Source organism: Simochromis diagramma, unplaced genomic scaffold (genome assembly GCF_900408965.1).
Source record: "Simochromis diagramma unplaced genomic scaffold, fSimDia1.1 OVJJ01000150.1, whole genome shotgun sequence".
NCBI classification, from domain to species: domain Eukaryota; kingdom Metazoa; phylum Chordata; class Actinopteri; order Cichliformes; family Cichlidae; genus Simochromis; species Simochromis diagramma.
The window spans coordinates 2,077,724-2,099,760 of record NW_024387083.1 but is presented as its reverse complement, the minus strand read 5'-3'; the positions used below and the strand labels follow the sequence as shown (position 1 = coordinate 2,099,760).

The 22,037-nt window shown below is 40.7% G+C and overlaps 2 protein-coding genes across 3 annotated transcripts; both read right to left on the bottom strand.

Annotated features, from left to right (window-relative positions):
- Window positions 1-1,376: 1,376 nt before the first annotated feature.
- On the bottom strand, window positions 1,377-15,658 carry LOC120742527 (interleukin enhancer-binding factor 3 homolog). Of its 2 annotated transcripts, XM_040045879.1 has the most exons (18): window positions 15,539-15,658; window positions 14,160-14,256; window positions 13,245-13,465; window positions 12,964-13,138; window positions 11,469-11,616; window positions 9,946-10,037; window positions 8,701-8,796; window positions 8,339-8,450; window positions 8,125-8,222; window positions 7,434-7,545; window positions 7,187-7,300; window positions 6,687-6,892; window positions 6,353-6,532; window positions 5,989-6,270; window positions 4,468-4,600; window positions 4,317-4,364; window positions 2,386-2,781; window positions 1,377-2,277 (listed from the first exon to the last, which is right to left on the bottom strand). In XM_040045879.1, the coding sequence occupies exons 2-18, from the start codon at window positions 14,160-14,162 to the stop codon at window positions 2,147-2,149; spliced, it is 2,547 nt and encodes an 848-aa protein (XP_039901813.1). In that variant the 5' UTR covers window positions 14,163-14,256; window positions 15,539-15,658; the 3' UTR covers window positions 1,377-2,146. The 2 variants fall into 2 exon arrangements, with proteins under 2 accessions (XP_039901813.1, XP_039901814.1); XM_040045880.1 differs by lacking the exons at window positions 1,377-2,277; window positions 2,386-2,781 and adding an exon at window positions 2,908-3,785.
- A 1,921-nt stretch (window positions 15,659-17,579) lies between these two features.
- On the bottom strand, window positions 17,580-21,326 carry LOC120742526 (prostaglandin E2 receptor EP1 subtype-like). Its single transcript, XM_040045878.1, has 3 exons — window positions 21,119-21,326; window positions 18,923-19,845; window positions 17,580-18,431 (listed from the first exon to the last, which is right to left on the bottom strand). Exons 2-3 carry the CDS (start codon window positions 19,796-19,798, stop codon window positions 18,153-18,155), a joined length of 1,155 nt encoding a protein of 384 aa, XP_039901812.1. The 5' UTR covers window positions 19,799-19,845; window positions 21,119-21,326; the 3' UTR covers window positions 17,580-18,152.
- Between the last annotated feature and the right edge of the window lie 711 nt (window positions 21,327-22,037).

Sequence of the window (22,037 nt, the reverse complement as noted above, 5' to 3'; positions counted from 1 at the left end):
CACCAGTAGGCGGTAGGTGAAGTGTCTTACCCAAGGACTCTTGTCACATACTGCTACTACTATCCACTGGGGTGGCGTCGGGCGGCATGTGCCACGTACAATAAGTCATGAAAAATTAAGTTTCAGTTTTTGGTGAAAAAATGTGTCCATGACAGTTCAGATTTCTGGCATTTTGTGTACATTTAAGCATGTAACAATTTAATTAGACAATAAGACAATTTAGTTAGACTTGTGTTTGTAACTGAACCACCTCATGTTGTGTAGCTGGCTAGATTTTATACTTATTGGGCTACATACTTATTTATTATACAGACTATACAGTACATAAAATCAAATTTCCCATGTTTTATGTAACTGAAATGTTTAATTGTGTGGGCTAAAAAATAAGACAGTTGTAGACTATATTTATATGAAACATGTATACATTTACTGCATTTGATGTATTTTAACCATGTATAATACATATTATACAATGTAACACCAGCATTTGTGTAAAGAAAAAAAAAGGCTGTGATTTTGCCACCCCATTTGATTTCCATACAAGCCTAAGAAAATTTCTCTAGATCCGCCCCTGCATAGCTAAACATTGTTTATCAGGCATTATCAATAGATGAAATTGGACCTATTATGCTACCTACAAGCTCCATAAAAGCTAGTTTTATTTTAGGACTCTACTAGAAAAACTTTGCTTGATGTACACCTCAAAGTAATCCTTACTTATCTTACACTGGGTCTTTGTGTAGCACCAAGTTCAAAAAGAGCGATTTAAGCTTCTTTTTTCCTTTGTAGCCACCGTCCTAAAGCAGCCTAAAATTGCGCTGTCATGGCAATCCAAGTATGGGCGGATGGTGTACAAGGTGGTCTAACATCCCCTTTTCCTGCGAAAAACGCTTTGGCCTCCTCAGCACATCCCTTTATATAACTATATAATTGTAAATAGCAAGAACATTAAATTTAGTGAAAGCTACTGGTTTAATAATAGGCAGATGTTTATGCATATAAATATACGTTTTAAAAGACGGACTCCCCACGTTTCTCAAAGTGGTTTGGTCCACTGCGCCGACCAAAGGATGAGTGAGTAAACGTTATTTCTATAACATAGTTACAGTCCGACTATATTTTATTTTATTGGTTACTAACCTTAAACCTTTCTGCTTCAGTGATGCCACTACATTACAGGACATTTATAACCCTAGGGGCATCTATGAACATTTAAAAAGAATAAAATAAAATGAAATCATAACTTATTTTACCCAGTTTCCAAATGCTTACAGCTGTAATTTTGGTAGAGTTCCCCGATTTCCTTTGAGCCTGCTTAATATTACCTGTGAAATACCCCACTTTATATGAATATAGCTGTTAGCCGATATCTTTAGTCAAAACTGTAATGAAGGCTTTTATTCAAAATAAAAGTCTTTTATTGATACAAACAGTTTGTTGTACATTAACTCAAACAAGTCCCACCCAATCCAAAAGCTACATTGAGGAGAAATGTGACTTTAAACACCAGAACGTAAAGTGTACTTTCCAGTAATCTCCAAAACCATTTATTAAAATAACTACATCACAGTAGGTAAATTACAAAATAAGCCAAAATTACAAGCACTGGAGAAAAGTAGTTTTTGGGTCCACTGAATTGTTACAAAAACAAAAGGAAAACAAAACACACAACCCTGTAGTTCAACACCACAAGATTGTACCAAATTTCATGTGGAAATAAATGCTGTTGCCACATAACTGTTAAAGGAAACCAAGTCAGAGCAAGCAAGTGATTTGTAGCATCGGCTTTCATATTTAGTGATGAGAATGGGGACTGGTAGTATCGATTTAAAAAAAAAAAAGAAAAAAAAAAAAAAAAAAAAAAAAAAAAAAAAGAAAATAATAATATAATTTTAAAAAAGACTAAGCACTGACCAGACCACTGAAACAGACCAGTAAATTCAGCCACAACTCGGCTCTGACACATCAAAGTCCAGATATCTCGTTTTGTGCCCACATGTGCTACATACAAACCAAAAGCACATACGAAGCAAACATAGAAAAGGCAGAGAGCACAGGCAAGCCGTCAATCACTTTCTTTGGAGAAGGCTTGAGACACTGATGCGGGGTGCTTGGTGCTGGAGATTCACAGATGGAGGGACGCAGTCTATCTGTACTGGTAGTTCATGCTGCTGTCGCCTCTGCCGTAGCCCACCGAGTTGTGGTACTGAGAACCAAAGCCCTGGTTGCTACCTCCTCCACCTCCCTGTGAGTTGTAACCGGACTGGTTGTTGAAACCTGTAACCAAAACGATGACAATTAGTGATGAAAATGTGTATAAATAAAATTTTTCTTAGAATCCTTAAAATCCCAACACTTTACCAGCGTAACTGTAATCTTGATTACCTCCAGCTCCTCCTGTCACTTGGCTCGGGTATGCAGTGCTGTACGAGTATCCACCTGCTCCCCCCTGGTTCTGGTTGAAACTCTTCTTTCCCTGCCCGTAGCCCTGGCCATACTGGTTATAGGAGCCCTGACCTGAGCCGCTGCCAGACTGGTAGCCCCCTGCAGGCCCACTATTTGTCCCTGGGGGACCTGGAAAAGATGCTTTCCCTCCTTTGTGCATAGGGGGTTTCTTTTTGAGAAGCTTGCTGGCAGAAGCGGCAGTGTAGGCTCCATCGTTCTGGTAGTATGAACCATAGGATCCCTGTGCTGGGCCCAGTGCTGTGTTAGCTGGAGGGCCAACCGATGAGCTGGCTGATGCCCCAGGTCCTCCGTTTGTACCTCCGTTATTGTAGTAATCTGTGAAACAAGGGCATTGCATGGTCATAAAAACAAACATAGCATGGCAGCAGCTGCACCTACTACATGTTTCTTAATGGCAATACATTGTCATGCACAATCAAAACAAAGCCTGCAGTAGCACAGTGATGAATGAAGTCACATTTATTTAAAAAAAACAAAAAAACAAAAAACAAAAACATAAAAACAGCTAGAACAAGTCTTCTCTTCACCAACACGCATCAGATCTTCCAATTCATCCACTGTCTTCCAACAGCTACAGTTCAGAACTTAATACAGATGGAAAACTGAAACCTGCAGACATCCCCAAAATAAGAACATCATGCATTCAGTGCAGTAATGACTTAAGTGTTGCTGATGTGATACAGAAACAGCAGATCCTTTTGTTGTTTTCGAATAGACCACATGATCACTTTTTAAAAGCAAACTGGAAAAAACATGAGTGTGAGTAAAAAGCATTAAGAGTGAACTAAAAAGCAATCCACGTGGAAATGTTCTCAGCATTTGCATCCAAGAAAACGTTATGAAGACAAAGAGAGACCAGGCCATCGTCGTGGTCTTGACAACAATCCAAAAGGCAGTCTAGTCCAGCTGCCAGCTAATCACACTCCAGAAACAAGCCCCGTCCCCCCAGTATGACGGGTGAAGATACTCGGCAACAAATCGGCCCTGCAGCTTGCAGAGATCCAGGAGTTTGGGTACATCCACGGCAACTTGAGAGAACACAAGGCGTTATGGCTACATGCATGCAAGTGGCACGTCATCTCCCCGAGGTGCCATGGTTACGACAAGAGGAACTGGCAAGACAGGGCAGTGGGTAGTTGTCACTTTGTTCCCAGGGTTGAGGACTTGGTGGTGAAGGGGAGTTCGTGATGCTTCGGGAAAACTACTGAGTATTTTGTCCGTTTTTATCCTCGCTACAGCACAGTTTTGGATTTTCTAAGACTGGGGGAACATCTATGTCGCAAACTCGTGGTAGCCATAGCAGTCTGAGACAAAGTCACCTAAAGAGTGAGACAGGGCAGAGAAGGGGAAAAAAATGATCAAAATTAGATTTAAATTTTAGTTTGAATTTTTTTTTTCCTGCCTTATAATGGTGGCAGGTGAAATACTCATTGGTCAGATTTTGTTCAAACTGAATTTTTGATTTGTTTTGGTCTTTTTTTAGATTTCTCTGCTCCTGTCACGCTCTTGTAGGTCAGTCCTCAGAACAGGCTGCCAGAACGAAGAAAGGGGTACTCATAAGAGGCGACTTGTCAAAACCAGATTCAATCCTGTGGCTTAAAGCAGAGAAATGTAAAATCACTGAACTGGGAACAACCCAGCATATGGTCTTGCTGGCTGGGGGAAAAACCATTTTTACATAATAGACTACATTTCCCAGAGTTCTAGCCAGATGCAGGAGGACAACATCTATGCTAACAAACTGGCAAAAATATGTAATTCTGAAGCTCATGGGGTAAATCAGAGACTAAATTCTCAAAGATTACATTCTTACCCACAACAAGATTAGAAAGGAAGAAATGGACACTCACTGTATCCGGAGTTGGCGTTGTTCCCATAACCATATGTTCCAAAGCCACCTAGGAGGAGTACATAAGTTTTATTTTCAAGAGATTTAACACTGTGTCAAGCACACTGACCAAGTCTACCAGCAGTACCAGTATACCCAGGATCTGTTTTTACCTCCTTGGCCATAGCCGCCTCCGTTATTGAAACCTCTGCCTCTTCCACGACCTCGCCCTCCTCTCCCTCTGCCCCTGGGGGCGCCGACATCTCCAGGTCCAGGGGCTCCCATCATGCCAAACCCTGGCGTGTGCTAAAGAGGAAATGAACATCACTTAAAAGGAGTTCAGCATAACTTTCTGCATACCTGTGTTTCAGTAATAATGACAAAAGTAGATGTTAGATAACTATATTTTACAGCTAGTCAACTTCCCCATATGAGTAATAACACTAGCAAATGTTAGTTATTCATCTTAGCGTTGTGCGGTACCTTATTTTCTGATATCTTAACTCTTTACGTCATAAAGACAACATTTGATGACCTCCCCTGTACCTTTAATGGCAAGTTTCAACACCTCAGTTAATACCAATAAAGACATTGATGACTATTACAGTAGTTTGTTTTCAAAGGGTAGCTGCACAGGCACAGACCACCTTCGCTAACTTCTGTTGCAAACCCAGTCAATTTGTTCTATAAGCAGGCCTAAAATATGACAGGAAGCACTCTGCGCAGAAAAGAGCTTCAAGGGATACTCATGGTAGCCTTTCAAGGGTAAAGAGTTCAAATCAATACCATTATACTTTTGCTATTAATAGCGTTAGCAAACAAAACAGTTAACCAGTTAGCTGTAACCTAGCCATAGTTCATGCCATTAGCAGATTAAGTAGTTACCAGATCAGCTCAACAGTCTGGGTAAACTGGCTAACAGCATCCACTCAAGATAGTATTTTGCTACATAACATGGATGAATTGCAGATTATCTTATCAGGAGAGCCAGCGTTTGCCACCATTAACCAGAAGATTTCCATTTATTGCAAGCCCTACAATGGACTAGAATTTTCTCTTGACAACCAAATCCAAGATAGCAGTGGGAGTCGAAGAGAGCATTGAAGAAAGATGCTCATTAAAGTGTTTTTCCCCCTTTGGTTTTTTGGCAGATACTTCTCTTGTGCATCCTTCAGATAGAATTCACTTGTCAGCCTGTTAAGAGGCAACTGTCTCATGTTTTTAAGATGTGACACAATCCTTTCTAACATCAGTAATTAACTCAAATAGATGAACAGAGCATGTTTAATTTTAACTCCTCATTTTTTTTATTTGAGCAGTAATGTGGCCATTATGGCCATGAGCTTATTTTGACGTCACATGACAATCTTCTTTTGGCACTTCGGCTGGTCATGCAGCTCTTAAGTTGGCGTGTTGTGTGTCCAATCGTTACGGCTTTTACTGCCATTTTAATATGATGTTCCAATACAGAACCCCCCCCCCCCCCAAACACAAGACCCTACAACTTTACTTCACTGCAAGACGCAAGATGTAAACTTGTTGGATGTTACTCTTTCATCACTGTCATGGTGCATTACCACTGAGCTGTGCAGGAACTGATGTACACAAAATACAACATGCACCACAGTTACTTTAACTACAAACATGCTTTAAGCAAAAATCTTGGGCCTGGACTTTTGAAATGGGATGCTTACCATGGGTGGTCCCTTTTTCTTTTTAGCAGCCTCAGGTGCTGAGCCTTCAGGGAAGAGCCGTTCCAGTGCAGCCAGAGCTGCATAAGCCTTAGCCACCTTTTTATTGGATCCTGTGCCCTGGAACTTCTGCCCGTCGATCTCCACCTCCATGACAAAACGTTTGTCGTGGCTGCCGCCGGTCTCTGATATGAGCTCATACTTGAGGCCTCGACGCTTCTCATTCAGCTCCATCACTGGGTTCTTGCCGTGTTTAGTGAGGATTGGTCCCTGCTGGCGAGCAGTCTGATAAGAAAGAGTTGGTGGGTAAAATGACACATTGAGCAGTACAGGAAACAACCCAAAAGCTGGTTGCTGACACACATACCTCTGCAGCTTCAGTGCTTTCTGCATTAGCTGCTCCTGCGGCAGCAGTGATAGTTTCGACAGGTGGCACTACTGGCTTCTGTTGTTCCACAGTGTTTGCTACTACTGCCTCGTCTGCTTTTACTACCGGCTCAGGAGACTTTAGTTCTACTCCAGTGGGCAGGCCCATGTCCTGTAAAACCTAAAAGGTGCCCACAGAAGATTCAGTGTAGGTTAAAAAGACGCAAGAATAAAGTCTAACTACAAAAAGACAGAATAAGAAAAAGACACTGAGGTTTAAGGCAACAATGAAATCTAATATGCATTTCAGACAGTCTTGCAAATGTTTTGCCTACCTTTACAGCTACGTGCAGCTTGGCAGTGCGTTTTGATGGGCCTGAAGCCTCAAATGTCTTGCCATCTACCTCTACAGCCATTGTAAAGACAGGAACATGAACTGGGCCAGTCTGGGAGATCAGCTTATACTGTAGTCCTGGCTTTAACTGATTGAGCCTCATTAGGGCATTCATGGCTTGGGGAGGCTCAGCCTTCTCCTCTGCAGCTGGTGATAAAGTCAGAAAAACAGCATTACGATAACAATAATAACATACAGTAAAATCAAAATGTTTTACTTTAATTATCTGACTAGTGAAATTTCTTTGACCAGAAAGTAATAATCTAGTTATAATTTTTAAAACCAAACATCTTTTTTAACCTATTGAAAGTGAACAAACATCAAAATTGTTAATTTAATTCAAAAAGAAAGGAACATATTTGAGTAACATTATCAATGACAGACACACACACACACGCATGCTAAAGGTTCACATGCAACTTGAGCTAAAAGAGCACTTACATTTCTTCTGCAGCTTTTTCTTCTTTTTATTGGGACTCTTGTCATCAGTACCCTCTTCTTCCTCGATAGGCCTCTTCATTGGTGGTGCATATGCTGTACTGGGTGGGATTTGCACTGAAACACAACAACCGAAGTTGTGCAATGAGATCATTCAAATTATACTAAATACATATTAAATATACACCATGCACAGACAAAACTTCCATGTCTAATGTGCTTTTGTAGACGACTTAAATCTCAGGTTTACCTGTGTAATCGATAGGAGTCTCAGGTCGAGGTTTCTTGGGCATCTTAGAAGGAAGTGGATCCATTCCAAGCACTTTGTGAAGCTGTCCAAAAGCTGACAGTCTTAAGGCATGCTGAGGACAACAAACACATGATGTTAACTATATACCCATTTATGAATATGCAGAACACAGACTGTATATGAAAGAAGGACACAGACACTGTGACATCACTCACTGGTTTATGAAGCCCTGTTGTTAGTGTCTGAGCCATTTCTTTTGTTTAGTCGTTTATTTTAAGTCAGAAGTGACTATTTGGACAACAGGGTAAAGTGCTAAGTCACCAGCTATGGCTAGCAAAACTCATCAGCATGCTGCAACCATAAACTGCTTGACTGCATCATAGAAACCAGTTAATTCAAGTTAAGCAATAGAGTTTGAAAGTACTGGAGTTTTTTGTTTTTTTTTTTCCCCCAATGACCCCAATTTTAAACCTAAATTTGAAATCAGTTAAAAATATAAAATAAACAAATCTCTCTCCATGTAGATCATGTTGGGCTGTTTTTTTGTACCAGGCTGTAAACATGATTTTTCTTCCTTTGCTGCATATTTGGGAATTTGAACACAGATGTTGATGGACATGAGCTTGCTTTTGTAGCCAGCCTCTTGGGGCCTTTTTGAGGCACTGCTGCTGCCACACCCACACCCACTAACTTGTGCACTTGCTGTGATGTCTTCTCTTTGCTGCTGGTCCAAATGACCAATTGCATCTGTTGGCTCCTTCTCACATGGATCCGAAATTCCAGGCCCATCTTACAACATAAACAAACGACAGCATTGGCGTGTGCTTAGAAATAAGCACACAAACTAAACAAGTACAATTACACTTGCACAATTAAAGTTTTGAGAAGAGATCTCAGGTGTATACCTGCCATGAGGATTCCTGAAGCCAGACATTCTAAAACCCTCCGCAGAGCCTCTCCTGCACCCATGGGCCGGTTCCCTGTGCCAATGGCTTTCTCACAGATCAGCTCCAATGGCTGCAAAGCATGAGAGATAGGATGCTATTTTTAAGCCCAGTTACTTACACAAAGAGATTTCAGGTCACAGTATTAAAACGTGAGATAGTGGTGTCTTGAAAGCAACAAAGGAATTTTAAAGTTTCTTTTTTGACATTTTCATCAGCCTTAGGCAATATTTATTCAACATATTTGATAGTCTTAAAAAGGCACAATCAGCGCATATCTATCTAAAATTTATTTTTTTGTTATAAGGTTTTCTTTTACTCACCCAGCCCCGGAGGGGGGCCCATGTTGGGACGCGGGCGCATAAGTCCCTTAGGATCCGGATGACAATGACACAGGAGCGAAGCCCATTGGCTCTAGCCTGAGGAAACAAGAAGGGGTGGGGGGAGGGGCACAAACAGCCTTAGTTAAACAAAAAACAAAACAACAAGAAAAAAACAAAAACAACAACACAACAGAAAAGCAGACTGTACGCAACAAAAAGCAAGATAAATATTCAAATATGTGGAAAGATAAAAATGAAGCCACACAGACTACAGCAGCTTAGCTTTGTCATTATGGTAAATGTCCAGAGAGATTAGGTGACAGAATGATGTTTGATCACTTTGGTGGAAAAGCCTAATTATGTCTGCAAATCAATAGCCAACATGATCGATGGTGTAGTTACTGCTTGTAGGAAAAAACGCATGCATATGAATGTGCGACTAAAGCCACCTCAAACTTTATGTCAACTTTAAAATGATTAACAAGTGTGTTATTTCAGAGGATATGCATACATGTGCTGTCATTAAAAGAGGCCATGACTAAGTTAGTGGCAAAGGAAGTTTAAAATATGACTCGAGGTGCAATATTTCTGCTGCTTTTGTGGCACACAGAGTAACAGAAACAGCCAGAGAGCAGAAACAGCTGAGGCCACATACTCTACAATAACAAGCTGCAGAGATGGAGCACTGATCGTTATAGTGTCAAAGCCAGAAATGAAACAGGCGAAAATACTACAATGAGATATAATCAAACACAGTTAACTACAAGGAACCCTTTCTCTACCAAAAGTGGAGCTTGCGACTTGCAGAAGTGTGAAAATAATGACAAAGCACTCACAGCAACACTGACATTAGAGAAATATTGCACCTGGACAAACCATGGATTAGTCCTCCCCCCCCTTTTTTTTTTTTACTGATTTGAGTTAGAAGCTGTTAAGCTAAATGTGAAAACAAAGAAAATCAGGGACCGAAAAGCAACAATTTCTCAGTTTATGAAATGATAAAGCAATAAAAATCTGTTATGTGAGTAAAACAACTCTACAACAGTGCGATGACAAAGGTTTCCTAAGAAACAAACATCCAGGTCATCAAGAATTACTACAGGAAGTACACTTCAAAAGAGTAAATTTAAAAAAAAAAGAAAGAAAAACAAAAAACACATGGAACGCCCAAATAAAAGACAAACAGCATAAAACCAAACTCAAAACTACTTCTGTTTTAGAGACAAATAAAGACAAGATCCAAACCTGGAACCACTTAGCGTGGCGGAGAGACGCCAAGGCAGTTAGGCATTTCTGCCTGTCCAGAACATCCGGGGGATCGTTGACTGAAAGCGTTTCTATTGGCAGGTGGAATAAGAAGACAAGGTACAGTTTGACCAAGGGGAGTTCTGTCAGCCGGCCAGGGGGAACACAGGCAGCCTTCCCAAACCACAGCCAGGAGGGGAAAGGGGAGGGGGACCCCTCCACTGGAGAACCACCAAACACTCCCAACCTCCCAGTTAATATGGTTTGACATGACCCGGCACGTAACAATTACACTTAAATTCCACCGGAGTGACTGTAATGCAGAGTGCGTTGTAACTGGAATATGTAAAAAATAAGAGATTACAAGAAATAAAAATAAATCCCTGACGTAGAAAGGCGACTTTATAAAGGGATTTATAGGTTGCATCAAATGGGAGGTTGTCTCTCCATAGCCGCTTCAACTCAAATGATGCTTTAGTTTCATTGCCTAAAACGGTCTAGTTTTCTTTTTCTGGCGCTAACAGGAGGTAGAGCCCCTCCCCTTCACCCCTAGATTGGGTACACTGCGCTTTGCCCCTTCCGAGACAGAGAGCGGCCAGTTGGTCAAAGGTCCAGCGTCCCTAAAAATTGACAAACTAGAAGGCTTGACAGAGAGAATCAGAATTGAAACCACAGGCAAAAATGATCAGATACACAAAAGGTGGGTATAAAAAAAAAAGTCCACACTGCAGCAAAACTGATGGCTTAAAAAGAAAAAATTAAACAAAGTCCCAAACTGGGCCTCACTGTGAGCACGAAGCTACAGATAAAGTCAAGGTAGAGGTCTATTGTTGAAAACTCAAAAAACGCAAAATACAAATGTTTTGTTGTATAGCTACCAATAATCCAAATAACTACATGTTTCACATTGCCATTAATTATTACTAGCTGACATGTGGGACCAACCCCTGGATTTTTGGGTGTGGTTGGACAGGCAATTTCAAGTGTCCCTTGTCATTATCTGTAACCCCGAGCCTTCCCTGCTCAACAACATCAGAGACTGTCAATAGCCCACTGCTGGGTGTCACTGCACGTTTTGCTACTCATTTTTGCTGCAATGCAAACTGTTCATCATCAATGATAAAACACATGCAAACAAAGTGGTCTCTCTTTTTGTATTTGGTTAAATTCTCAGTAAGCCTTCATTTCTTTGGTGACCTTGATCATTAAGGGGGAAGAGAAAGCCACGTCTTCAGAAGTCAGTAAACTACCTGCCCTATACTGTATATTGGGCCATCAAAAATGTCCAATTACATTACATGGAACTACGAGAGTGTCTAGAGAGCTATAAGCATAGCACACTTTCATTATGTGACTGCATTTCTTGTCCTCTAGCTCCATTGAAGGCCCAATAAACAATATCTGTCTAGGCTGGTTACCTGCCTGGCCTCCCTGCTGGAAACAGGGTGCCACTAAAAAGAGGGGAAAAAGAAGAAAGAAGAAAAAGAAAAGAAAAACACTGAGGCTTTCAATCAGGAGCTTACCTCCAGCTGCAGCCCTCTCAATCTCTTCACGGACCAAAGGGGACGTCAGGTGAATTGTGAGGGTGAGAGGGGGCTCCTTGGTGTTCTTTATGACGATGCTAGCTTCACGGATCTGTTGGGTCACCACATACTTGTCTTCTGTGATCAACTGAAAGAAAGAAAACAAGACAATCAGTACAGTTAAAAAAAAAAACAGGAAAAAAAAAAAAAAAAAAAAAAAAGACTTGACACTGGTTTCTTTAACTTATCCAGTCATGGAGGACACGTGTAGGGATACCAAAGACTATACAACTGTAGGATTTCCTTAACAACATAACACTACTCAGGGATCCAGAATGAAAACTTGGAAATCTCTTTTTCCTCTAAATTTGGGTTTATAAAAAGCCCTAATGTCTTGTTTCATTTTAAAGATATTGAGTTATTATAGAAATCTATGAAGCTAGCAAATAGATTCTTGGTCCTAGATCATTTTGTTTTATTAAAACTGCTACCAGTAACTTTCCCCAACAGTTTACATACCAGTACAGATGTAATCTCAAGGCTTATATCAATGGATATGTTCTCATCCAACCAAATTCTCACTGGTGAGGCAATCGCAGATTTCACTTTCATAAGAACAAAGGCAACGACTAGCTTTTCCATAATACCCATTACTATCATTGTTCCCACAAATGTGTCTGTCTGCAGACACTTTTGGGTCAGAGGAGTTTTCACCCAAGCGAGACGCTTCTGATTACCTTATTTAATGCTTACATTTACTGAAATTTTAATTAAAGCGTACTCCCAAGTGTGAAGGGCTAACCCAAAAATACAAGCTTTCCGGGCCTAACACAATGTTAATCAATACGTTTAAAATACAAATACTGGCAGGCGGATGATTTCAGCCAAATAACATTTTCATTGGTTTACTGCAGCCTTGAATTCATTTAAGCTTTACATTTCCTCTTCCCAGCTCACAGAAACAGGGGCTGCTTTTTGGGTCGGAGTCACTGCTTGTGTGCATGCTGCCAGTGGGAAGTTTTGTTTGTCCTTACTGCACAGGATGACACGGACACCCAAAACATCAGTCATGTCAAAACTGAAAATAATTTTCCCAACTCAGTTTAATTTCAGTTAGCTTTCAGCTTCTGCTTGTTTCAGTTTAGTTATTGTTCTAAAATGGGCCGTTTTAGTTTTTCCAATTACTATAATGAGAAATATGTTTGATAAGGCTAAGACTTTACAGGCATTACAATACAAGTAGCACCACAGCCACGTAGGTACCCCAAGTCTCTATCAAGACATGACCCAAAGCTTCAGATTGATAATGCACCACAAAGACTAAAACTAATAGTTTATAAATGTTTGCTCACTTAATTTGCCTTTTTCTAAGTCTACTTTTTATTTTTATTTGTGTTAAATCACATCTAGTTTTAGTTTAGTTTCAAGTTATCTGAAATAGCAATGTTATAGTTAAAACTTTTCCGAATATAGAGTGAATCGTCACACTTCTCACCTTGAGCTGTGTAACAAGGTTTTCAGACACCTTCTTCAGCAGACTGATGGTAGGCTTGTCCTTACAAAGGAGCACCAGCTCTAGGTCCAGGTCCCCCTTCAGTAACAGGCCTTTAGCAACCAGTCCCACCCTCATGACGCCACGCAGAGAGCGGGTGGCCTGATCCTTATGCTCACTTTGAAAAGACACCGGATGCACAGTGGAGAAGAATAAAATGAAACAAAGTCAGATTTGGTTTTAAAAAAGTACTTGTTTACTCACCAAAGTCTCCAACATCTCACCTTTCTTTATCAGTCTCTGTGCCTGAGTCAGACTTTGTCGTCCCCTTTTCCTGTTTATCCAGCCAATCAGAGACGGCCTTGAGTGCTCTCTCTGTGTGAGACACCATGTTTTGTACACTTTCCAGCTCTTCCTGTGTCGGGTAGATGGCAGAGTGTTTTGCCATAACATGGCGGTCGTCATTCATGAAGACACGCATGGCGCGGTGGCGCATTGGTGGTGGCTAGTGGTGAAAAGAAACAACAGTGTGAATTTAAGGGAACATATCTGTCACATGGCTAGACGAGACTAGTTTCAATCAAAGCATTCCCATCATAACACTACCCAGACTTCAATGCATGACAAGAATGTGCACGAGATTTATTACCTCGCATTCCACAAATAAAAGTCTAACTTTTACTCTTGAAAATACATCAATACCTCATCTTGAATTACTCTGGGAGAATTAACCAGATTAACACATTTATGCAGCAGCTCCTCAAACTTCAGTTGAGGTTCTAATCAGACCAGTTATTCAACTAACTTTACTAATCCAGCTTTATGAAATAGCTCCTGCTCAACCTGGAAAAAACATTTATCAAGATTAAACGGGCCACCAAACTAAGACCGCCTTCCTCTGACCTTGTTTGATGAATTGAAATACTGAACACAGAGGTCAAGCTTCTAAAACTAGTCATTACACAAGCAGAGGGTATGCACAGGCAACCAAAGCCAAATTATGGGAGAGTGATGGCAGTGATGTGAAAGCAGCCAGCATGTGTTCCCAAAGCCCCGGGCATCATGGAACAACAACATGCTGGCTGCATCAGATGGGTCACAATCATTTGTCCTGTTAACACTGGTATTTAATATAAATGCCTGGATATCCTCTACCCTATAAACAACGCGCAGTAAGACTTGAAAAATGAAAATTTTACCATTGCTGTTGTGGAGACCGTGACGGCTGCTTTATCCAGTGACCCACAGTATTAAAATGGCCGTCTTGGCAGCAGATGACTTTGCTGCTGTCCGAGTCTGCAGGATGGAAATAAAAAAAAAAAAAAAATCAAAAATCAGGGCAAAATTAAAACCAACATTTTTTTTTTTTATTTCAAGTTTGTCGCTGTTCGACACTCAGTGGCTCAGAGGTGAAAATGTTTTTACACTTCACTGGCATCTCTGGCCTCCAGCTGCAGCAACATAGTTGACACAAATTTACAAGCCTCAGGCACTAAACAGGCCCAGCCTCGCCTGCTCCACAGTAATAAATAAAAGCGCAATTAATGCGATTCACTCGTATCTACAAACCACAATATTTCAGAATAAAGGGCAATCATGTTATGTTATATATATATATATATATATCTCCAAAATATATAACCAGACTGGTGTAAACAGATTAATGTGAGTGGAGGGGAACAGCAGAACCTTCATGGATGACTGAGTGTTCATCACTGTTGTCTGACGTGATGAGTGTAGCTGCTACTGTGTTACTACAGCAAAACGCTAAGATCTGGATCAAATAGTGGCGTGAAGTGGGCGGGCAGGACTTCTCATTCAATAATAACGACACACCCACAGGTCTCACATACTGTAGCATTCCCATCGTGGGTCTACCTTTCTGTACCTGGATACATAGCTGACATAACGTAAAAGAGCAGAAATCTTAAACACGGCTCGTACTGCCTCGTTTTCTACGCTCCAACCTGTCAACGACTTACCGAAACATGGCACAAAGCCAAAATGAGCTCATGTCGCACTCCCCACGAGCCACTAAAGCTTCACACTGAAACGTAACCTTTACGTCAAGAAACAACCAGTCCCCGAACCCTCGCAGCTCCAACTCGTGGATTTAAAAACAGACGCCATTTTAATTCGGCGCAGAGTCTGGCTGTTGACGGCAGCTAGCTCGCATCCCCGACAAAAACCGACCGACTGCGGTTTAAAGCTGCGCAGACATGCTCCACAAATCGGGAAACACAGCCATGTGTGTTACCATTATTCCTGCCAATTGCAAAACTCGATGATATGATGCACATTAACTGAGAATTTTGAATTTAAGTACTTGTCTGCTGCTTATCAGACACCAAAATGGTAGAGGAGACAAAACGAGACCCCATTGAAACCTCAGCTACAGTTAGCACTAGCATGCTAGCTTTGCCGAACAATGGCAAAAAAAAGCTCAACGTCTGAAATCTACGAGCCCAGGACAGAATATACAGTCGAGCTTCTGAACTACTTTTGGTAGGCAGCTTCCTTAGTATGTTCATTCCTAAATACTTAAAGTTATTATTTCGGATCTTTTCTTGTTACTTACCGTTGTGTCGTTAACACAGCGCTTCACGCTAGCTCCCGGTCTCGGCAGCAGGAGCACAAATGGAAACACCCACGATCTGGGAAGAGAATGGTGCTTATTGGACTAAATTTCCACGTGACTTGAATATTTACAAATAGAAAAGCGGAACACCGTCTTTGGGGCGTGGCTAATAATCAAGGCATTGAATTCTAAACACTTGGCTGATTGATTCAGCAATGTTTGGGACTAATGTTATTGTCACGACAGTTATATTACATAACAAATATTCGTAGTCATTTCCACCGCTTGTGTGTTACTGTAAGAGATATCCATAAAGTTTCCCCCGCAAGAATAATGACAGTTATTTAAGGATTTGGTCTAAAAAGTAGTGGAAAAAGCTACTTTAAAAAGAAAAAGTAGCTTTGGTATCTTGTATGAAAAAAGGGGTTGCAGAAATTATAAAGAAAATATCACAGAATACTTTTCTTGATCCAGGTATAGTATTACAGTCTGGAATAGTCTTTTCAAATTAAAATTGTCTCACATCTTATCAAACTCAGTTCTAATCAGCTCACGAAAACTCGAAACATTTCAGCATTACATTGTTACTGTGCTGGGTATCTGGAAGTCAAACAGTTGATTTTGACACACCATCAGATACTTTTTTATCAAAGGTCTATCACCAAGTTATCGTTATATATAATTTATGAAAACTATTGTTATTTTTGTGATTCAGTTCAGTTCCAAGACTTCATGCAAACTTTGAGAAAAACGCATTTAAGCACAATGTCAGACTCTGTGATTGGCTTTATAAAAAAATATATTATTGTGACGCATATAAAAAAATCTATCATAGGGTGAGAGGCAGGGTACACACTGGGTAGGTCACCAGTTGTGTTGCAACAACACATAGTTTACCTTTTAGGGAAATATATATCCACATGAACCACTGCCATTTCTAAGGTTTTCCAACTCTTAAAAATACACTTCTCTCATTTATATGATGTAAGAACCCATATGTGGGTTAGCAAAAAGATTGATAACAATGACAAACAGCTTGTTTGTGTTTGTCCAAAAGTGCAAAATCAGACTAACAGTCCCATTAAGGCTGTGATGGAAAATTCTAACACAGACTGAACGACTCTGTTCCCATAAGATAACGAGTGGTTAAACTGAGATCTTTTAACTTTTGACCTTGAGGAGTTTAGAGTGGTAGCATACACCTCCCTTTTGCTCTGGAATGCACAAAACTGTTTGAACAGCATTTTTTTTTTTGTTCTTTTGCTGTGCAGCCCTGACCGCTTCACAGCAGATTAACCTGCATAAAATTAATATGTTAAAGATTCACTTTCCCTCTTTGTTGCTACTGTCTTTAACTTTACTGTAGATTTTAAAAGCTAATGTTCACTAATTAACATTAAAGGTTTTCAGTTTGTAACAGTTGCTGTTGTAATGCAGTGTATCGTCGCACGGCGGCGCCTCCTGTCTCATGACTGGTGCGTCACCCCCGTTTTTGTTCTTCTTCTACCATCTCTGTAATGGATTCTTACGTGGGTACGCGGACTAGAGTGTTGTCAAGTAATGCGTGGTAGAGGTAGCACTTTTATTTTTGATATTTTAAATAAATGAGTGCTTGTGGGAAGTTAGAAGCTGTTACTCATTCGCTATCCATCTCCACCGCATGTTATAAGTACAGGTCAAGAGCATCAAGTCACTCTATATTGTAGGCTTAAGACACAACCCCCCTCCCCTCCACAAATTGAAGCTTTTATTTTGTAAGAGCAAAGAAATCTGTGCTGGTTTCAAAAAATTTGGACAGAGTGAGCTATCTAATGTGCTAAGCTAAGCTAACCTGTTGCCTGCTGTGATTTGATCTTCTTGCCTATCTCCTAGCAAAAACATTGTGGTTTACTGCCCAAAATAAGGTTTAAAGGCTAAGTCTAAATTTGAAACTGAGCCTAAAACATTCACAATAACTGCCATTATAAACTAAATTTTGGGAAATATTTTATAAATAAAGGAAACTTTTTCACATCTTGTACAAAAATGATCAAAATGAAAATTTAAAATGAGACAATACAACTTTTTATTACATTCCCTTTAAAAAAAGAAAACACAATGTCACATTCAGTTAGCTTTTGCAGCACATAGCTTCACTTCAGCCCCTGGACACTCGGGGAAAAGTAGATACACTACTGATACATTAACAAATACACAGTAAAGACGCTTATTCACATTCATGTCACAACCCTCCACTGTGCACATACGTGGAGTTTTTCACATCTTTTTGCTGTTGCCTAAGCATTTACACAAGTCATTTACATTACCTCAGAGAAGTAAAAGAAAAAGACAACATCAAAGGCCAAACTTTTTAGTTGAGATGTTTTCTTTAAGATTAAATAGTCTTTACTTTAGGAAATGGGAACACGGAAGAGTCCTGCTCATAGTGTCTTTTTCATTTTTTACATCTGCTTTCAAGCAGGACAAACTCTTCTCTTTACCGTAGTCAGCGTTTTTTCCCTTGTAAAACCACAAGAGGTTCTCCTTAGCCAGTAGGTGATCGTCCAGCTCAGAACATTTGACATCCCCACTCACAATAACAGTTTTATTTAAACCGGGGCGGCTTATGCTCTTTTTATTTAAAACTTTTGGGATCAACTTTTTTTTTCTCTGAGTTCTGAAAGGAGCCGAAATCCCAGCGCCGGAGAGTGCTTCCCTTGAAGCTGGCCTGCTTTTTAGTGATGCGGTAGATTTTTCTGAGGATGGCACGTCTCAGCAGGATATAAACCCACGGGTCCAGGATCTGATTGCAGGTGGCCATTCGGACACCTGTCATCATGAGATGTTTGTAAGTCTCTTTGTCACTAAATGTGGAGCTGGTGTAGGACCGTACAGCTGATATCAATCCAAAGATCTAAAAAAAAGAAGAAAAAAAGAAGAAGAACCTTTAGGCTCATAACAAATACATGCAAAGTTATGTAAGCTCATTTATCTTCGAACAAGCATAAAGCAATATTTAAGCCAACATCACAACTTTCATCAAACAGTCTGGTGTAGAGTCTCTCTCTCTCTCTCTCTCTCTCTCTCTCTCTCTCTCTCTCTCTCTCTCTCTCTCTCTCTATATATATATATATATATATATATATATATATATATATCTATATATATATATATGTGTGTGTGTGTATATATATATATATATACACACACACACACACACACACACACATATATATATATATACATATATATAATGGTGCCTTTAAATGACAATATAAGAGAAAAATACAAGTTTTAAAAGCTCATATTGGTGCTAAATGTCAGAAACTGTGTTTTGAAAATTCACACCTTTATCATATACTGCATCAGCTCTGTCAAACGTGATCAAAGGTCCCGCACACTCACCAGCAGAGGGCTCCAGCAGATGCTGGAAGTGACCATGATTCCGACCAGCTGGACCACCATCTCCGTGTCATGAGACCTGGTCGTGTACCGCTGGGAGCAGGACCTCTTTAGCCGGGCTCTCACCAGTGTGATCCCGCTGATGGTGTTGCACACAAAGGCCAGGCCCAGCGAGCTCAAAGCCAGTCCAGAGAATAATATCATAAAGGCCAGATCTGTGGCTTTAGTGCCCTCCATCACCCTGATAAAGCACCAAGTCCCTGGGAACTGGGATGTATAATCACCAAGACTGATGAAAGGTAGAAGTGCTACACACAAAGCTAGGAGCCAGATCAGTATTAGCGCCATCTTTGTCCGAGCTGTGGTCACCAGACGAGCGTGCAGCAAAGGACTGGTGATGCCCAGGCAGCGCTCGGCGGCCATGGCACAGCCTAGGAAGAGTGGGCACAGGCCAAAAAACACCATGCAGCCCCCCAGAAACAAGCAGGAGGCATCTTGATCTGTAGAATTATCTTGAAAACCCGAGCCCAGGCCGGCTTCTGCCTCTGTGCTTGTAGAGTATCTACTCAACACCAGGGATCCGGGGATAACATGTCCAGCCAGATCTGTGGCAACCAGGGAGCTTGCAAAGAGCAGAAACGACGCCTTTGTCCGCCGACGGAAACGGTTGTAAGCCTTGACAAGAATGATGAGGGCTACCACATTGAAAATGATGCCCAGTGTCATAGTTAGGCCAGCAGCTGTGGGGTTGTTTCGGGGTTGGGTGGTGTTTTTTGTTACTACGGCCTCCATCTTAGGCTCTTTTGCCACGGCGGTGTGGTTAGAGAAGGGAAGTAAGGCACTAATGCCTGAGGAGTTGGAGTGCTGCATTGCCAGCATCACCACCGGACTCTCGAACTGATGTGGGTCTTTTAGCTGTGGACACACTGAGAGGGGAAAAAAGGATTGTTAGCATGTTCTTAGGGTCTTCCCTCTGACTTACAAGCATAAACGTGAGACTCAGAAGCTTCCTAATTTAATTCATTTTTCATTAATTCATTCACAACTGTAACTGCACAAACCACCAGATATCTAACCAGTGTCGCAAAACTGACCGATTCATCAGGGGAGGAAAAAAACAAGTTCTGATTTTTACTTTCAATCCAGTTGATAATTTTAGGATTTTTTTCAGCTGTAACATTTCTATCCCACCCACACTGAACATCTGAAGAATATATATGACCTGAACGATGCTCCAACTTGTCTAAATTATGCAAATCGTTATGCATGACTGTCCACCACCACATAAATCCACTATGACCAAGCAGCATAAACTCGTTGCAGCTGTTTATACCACTGGTAAGCATCACAGCTGGCCAATAGTTTAAATTTAAAAAAAAGAAAACCCAAACAAACACCCTAATCCTCAAGATCCACACCCAGTCCGCCCTCTACTTGCTCTCTGAGAACATTCAAACAGCTCTTTCACGTGTTTAATCACCACGTACCCCTGGAGGACCAGCAGGTGTGTGTACATGGGAACAGCATTAAAATAACAACAACTGTTTATTTACTGTCTTCTCAGTTAGAGCAGGCAAAAGGTGCTCGGGATAACGTGACTTACATTTCGAGAGCCACAAATTTGTTCTGGGCACCCTCAGACGGCTCGGAGCAAATAGCCTCACTTATCTTTTCATAGCAGTCGAGAAGAGAAGTCTGAACAAGTTCTGACAGCCATCAAGACACTGCTACACACATTCCTTTAAAGTGTAGTTACAGTACAGCAGAGGCAGCAACAAAACTATCACTAGGTTAAATCAAAACAGAGGAAATCATACATGCAGACTCGCGCATGCTGCAGAGACAGCAATCTATACACAGGGGAGAAAAATTATGTCTTCTAATCTAAACACTTTGAGAGTCCATCTGTCCATCAAAAGACATTTAAAGATTTAGTTGTGGTTTGTTTCTTTATCTGAACCCCATATTATTCTGTGCCTGCTAACATATCATCAGAAACATGAGTAAAAAAAGAACTATTAAAAAATGCTGAAAGCCCATAGGGACACACAGAAGTTTAGTTTAGTCGTTTCTTTTACATTTTTAAAGAGTTTGCTTTAAAGTGGGCAGTCATAGGTTTTCTATCTTCTGATATAAAAGAAGAACAAAACACACACATTTTTCATGTAAAGTTAACATTTTAAAAGCTACTCTGCTTACCTGTGCAATGTAAAATCCATGGGAATGATTCGATGCACGTGAAAGCACGTTAATCCAAGCTGTTTTTTATTTTGTCTTGTTTTGCGCCCGAGAACGATGACTCCTTCACCTGGAGTGTTTCCTCATTAGAAAACTACGTAATGAGCGCCTCTCTCAGAACAAGCAGCCTCTCTGTTGCATTGCACAAGCATGTTCTCTGTGAGGCGCGAGTGCGACTGGCTGCTTTTATACTAAAGAGCTGCACCGTGCACACACCGCCTCTGGGAGTCTTAGTCATTGAAAATCACTTATTTCCTGCAGACAGACAGACTTTCATGAGTGCAAGGAATGAACGGGCTAGAAATCCCATGTCCCACATATGAATATTTTAAAATCCGGCTGTCTCGGGCTCCACCTCACCAAACAATACAGGGGCTCAAATGTTAAGCCTACAACTATGTATAGATTCTGAAATCTACATGGACAGACCTGCACAATTCTGCAGGAATACAAAAAGCTTCTTTAGAGTTTCTCTTTTCATGTGCAGTGATGAAGCTGCTGACTGAAATAAATCTGACTTTGTATGGCAGCAGTCTTCTAAGGATGTTTCAAATTATATTTTCTGTCACCGCTAGAAAGATGACTCTTTATATTAAACATATTAAACCAAAGTGTCAAAGAACAAACCCACAGTTTGCGCGAGTAATTCAATATGAGTCCCCTAAATTCCCCATTTCAGACACTTTTTTCTTCCCTTGACTCTTTATGATGTCACAGAGAAGGGCTAGCCCTCTACTGTGAGGACAGAAGTGCCACTAACTTGCTGTTTAAACCATATATTTTTGTGAGGGGCAAGTCAATCACGTGAAAGTCGGCTTAATGGCAGGGCGAAGCGAGTGAAAACAGCTTGTTTCACACTACGGGTGAACTGAGGGGCTTG